The sequence below is a fragment of the Gavialis gangeticus genome, unplaced genomic scaffold (genome assembly GCF_001723915.1).
Source record: "Gavialis gangeticus isolate Ggan-Ray unplaced genomic scaffold, GavGan_comp1, whole genome shotgun sequence".
Lineage (NCBI taxonomy): Eukaryota > Metazoa > Chordata > Crocodylia > Gavialidae > Gavialis > Gavialis gangeticus.
In genome coordinates, this window is record NW_017729033.1 from 13,238,126 (window position 1) to 13,241,852 (window position 3,727).

Here is a 3,727-nt window from a genome sequence, read left to right on the forward strand (position 1 = left end):
CAGGTAGACGACCGTGCCCTCTGCTACAGAGGAATGCAACCCCCACCCCCCCAGTCCATACCCACCTGACCACGGGGTAGTTTTTTTTTCCTCGACCCCAAACGTGGTACTTGCTTTATTCTTTTTCCATAGTCAAAAAGTGACTTAAAACTAAGAGCTCGGTACGTTGGGACTGGAGCAGGCAGGAGCTGGGAGGCAGCGCTGCAAGGAGCGGAGGGGCTCGGTGCTGTCAGCGCCCCCGCTGCAAGGTGCGGAGCTGCTGTGGCCGGGGGCGAAGGCCGTGTTTCACAGCCCCCAGGACGTTTTGTGAGGTCGCAGCTGGGTCTCATCTGAGCCCTTTGGCCTGCGTGCGGTGCCCCCACGTGTCCCTCTGGCCCTGGCCTCTCCACAGCTGTGAGGGGACGCCTCGGGGCCCTGCCCAGCCACTGTGGGCAGCCAGCACAGGCCCCTGCCACTATCTGCAGCAGCCACAGCACGAAAGGGTTAAACAACCCCCTGCCCCCTTCCGTGACGCTCCCTCTGTGACTGTATACAATCACCTGCCCTTACAGAGTTGTGCCCCCCTTTGTGCCAGCGCGCATGCGCAGGGCCGTGTCCCGCCCTCCCCTAGCGGCGAGCACAAAAAGCGTGCGGCGTTATTTCTTTCCCCTCCCAGCGGGCTGCGCACGCGGCACAGCGGCCACGTGACCCTCGGGCGGAAGGAAGGAATGGGCTGGGTCGCGAACTTCCCCGCCCCTTGGTGACGTAGTGGAGGAGGGGACGGAAACGCGGAAGGGCCAGAACGCGCAGGGCGGCGATGGGCCTGTTCGGGAAGACCCCGGAGAAGCCGCCCAAGGAGCTGGTAATGGCGGCGGGCGCGGGGCGGCCGTTGTCATGGCGACGGGCTAGGCCGTAGCCCGGCCCGCGGGCCCCACGAGAGGCTCCGGGGGTGCTGGCAGGTGGGGTGGGTAGGTGCGAAGCCTGGGAGGACTCCGGGTGGGTGATGCTAGTCAGGGCCTTCCCCTGGGGCACCCCCACGGCTAGAGAGTTTGAGCAGCCCGCAGGCCCCAAGGCAGAGCTGGTAAATCTCCAGCAACTTGTTGAACGCCGGCCTCGTGCGGGGAGTCTCGGAGGCAGCAGAGGAAAGCATGTCCGATGGGATGAGAGAAGAGAATTTTCTCTCAAAGAGAAAAATGGAAGACGTGACGACGTGGGGCTCTGTGGGGGCTGTTGCCCCGATTCGCACCCCCAAGGGCCAGCCCTGGGTGCAGGTCGTTGGAATCAGCAGGACAGCTATTGAAGAAGATATGGCAGAAAGTCTCTTATGAGAGCAGATCATCCCCACTGCTGATTGCTTCCACAGCTCGTGAGTGAACGCCACTCATCTGCGAGCGAATATTGTCCTCTGCCAGGAGGCCGCTGGTGCACTTTTTGGCACCCTCCTCGTGTCCAGGGTGTCACAGAAACCAGAGCCGCGGGCAAGAGCAAGAGCTGTGGAGCTAGAGTTGTGATTGGATGAAAGTGCCAGAGCATGGTGGTCCCCAGAGCTCTTCCCACTTCTCCTGAGACTGCAGGTGGGAGGGTTGTGTGGGTCAGTGGCAAACCACCTCTGCAGTGCTAGTACCTCTCTCCTGCTCCCCGAGGTCCCATAACAATTGGGAAGCTGTGGAGGAAGGGGTGGGAGCGAGGGTTGTTTCTGCTTTCTCACAGCTGGGAAGTGACTTGCAGATATGTGCTAGTGACTGACGCACGTACTGTGGGTTGACAGGGCAGTTGAGTGAGGAGCTCGTGACCAATTTATTTTTTCCCAGAGGAAGTGGGGGACTTTGGGTAGGAATGACTATGGGACCATGTTGTGTACCAACCTAAGGGATTCGGTTTTCTGTCTAGAACAGGGGTAGGCAACGTTTTTTGGCTGGAGTGCTGAAAACCCCCACAATCCTAACTTGGAAAGTGCCAGTCTGCAAAGTGTGCAGGAGACTTTTTGTTTTTCCAAGAATTGTGTCAATCCAGGAGCATGTTGACATGTGATTTTGGCTTTGTCCACATGCAGATGATGGACCAGTTTAATTTAATATGTGGAGGGTTTTTTTAACTGACAGAAGTAAACTGATACAAAACAGTCTTTCAGGTCAAGTAGCTTTTTACTACGTGGCTCTAAATTGAAATAGGTATGTGTATATAGACCTACACTGGCTTCACTGAAATTGGCTAAAAAAATCTCAAATAAAAGTTGTGGCATTTTGTGTGTAGAAGAGGTCTTTCTTGATCCATTCCCCTTCCCACAAGGACCCATTACAGTATGAACAGTTCTTAATCCAGCCTGTCTCCTCTTCTTTCACACGGTGTCAGATACCAACTCCCAAATCTGAGCCACTGTCTGGTGTTATCACTCAATGTGTGGATTCCATCTGCCCCATCCGGGCATTTGTAATTGCAGCTTTTGACTGCGTGCTGTGCTGTTGGGCACTGCGTTCACACAGGGAGCTGTCCAAGATGTTCATGTTGTGAAGTGTTGTTTTGAAGCACCCATATCCAGATCTCAATCTGTTCAGCTTGACCCATGACAACTTTTCCAATCCAGCCTTTTATTTGCTTACATAAAAAGACGTTGACTCTACGTCTGTCTAAAACTCTTTGAATCTCAGTATACGAGTTTCCTGTCTGCTTTGGTTGTGTTGTAATTCTCAGTTCAGAGAGAAACAACTGAGGAAGGTGGTGTTCAACTTAATGATTAGTACCAATTGATTTTTTTTTCCATGCCAACCATATGCTACAGTGCCTAAAATAGCCTCGTAACTAGGGATCACTTGTAATTTCACATCATATTTACTAATTTAACAAGGATAATATTGCTATTGCTGCTATTAGTTACCTAAGACAGGACACTGAGTTTTATGCCTATTCCATTTGCTTAACATAGTACAATTTACAGCTGTCTGTGTGATTTTCTTTTTAAATCATCTTTAGATCACCAGAGACAGGTATCACCTGTGGAGTCAAGCTGCTGAAGATGTATGAGCTCTACTCCTTCCCTCCCATAGTAGTTGCCGGGGGTCCTGCTCTCCTTGAGACAGCTACCCTCCCCCATTACTAGCTAGCCACCACACGAATGAGTAGGCCTGGGATTTTTTTGCCTCTTTACTGCCACTCACACATTTATAAAGTAATGAAATACAGTCCATGTTCTACAGCTGGGAAACAAAGGTGCGTAAAGATCAAGTGACTTACTCAGAGTAATGTGGCAGATCTGTGGCTGAGCTGGAAACAGAACCCAGGCCCCCTTCATTGCTGTCTTCACCTAATCATGAGGCCAGTGTTAACCAACAGAGGAGACGGAGCTGAGAAGTAGCAGGTTCAACTTTGACATGACTATTGCTATGATCCCACCATGCTATCTTAGACAGTAGCATGAATGAGATTTAAATAGAGCTGCACTGATATATCGGGCCAGGTCGTATTGATACTGCTAAAAGGAAAATTGACATTATTGGGAATTGGCCTTTTTTGCTGATGTGGCTGATAATGTTACCAATAGATGTGACATGCATGCACACAGCCACAGCATGCACATGACCAGGACTGCAATCCGGTAGCTGGAGAGCAGTGTCCGGCCAGTAAAGTGTTGTGGGGGGGGAGTGTGGGGGCTGGGGGTGCAATTTAAGGCCCCCATGGTGAGGGGGGGCAGGGGCTGCCCAGGCAGGGTGGGGGGGGTGGGAAGGAGCCACAGGTAGCTTGTCCGCAAAGA

At 52.5% G+C, this 3,727-nt stretch overlaps 1 protein-coding gene across 2 annotated transcripts in view; it reads left to right on the top strand.

The window, feature by feature from the left end:
• The window catches only part of LOC109303872 (charged multivesicular body protein 3), a 51,558-nt gene that overhangs the window by 31,733 nt on the left and 16,098 nt on the right, over positions 1 to 3,727 (top strand). Inside the window, exon 1 of one of the 2 annotated variants that reach the window (XM_019526224.1) lies at positions 723 to 841. The exons of the other annotated variant lie outside the window; for it this stretch is intronic. Within the exon in view, the coding sequence (XP_019381769.1) occupies positions 797 to 841 (45 nt within the window). The 5' untranslated portion in view covers positions 723 to 796. Of the gene's footprint in view, positions 1 to 722; positions 842 to 3,727 lie in introns of those variants that run through there. 2 annotated transcript variants of the gene reach the window in all.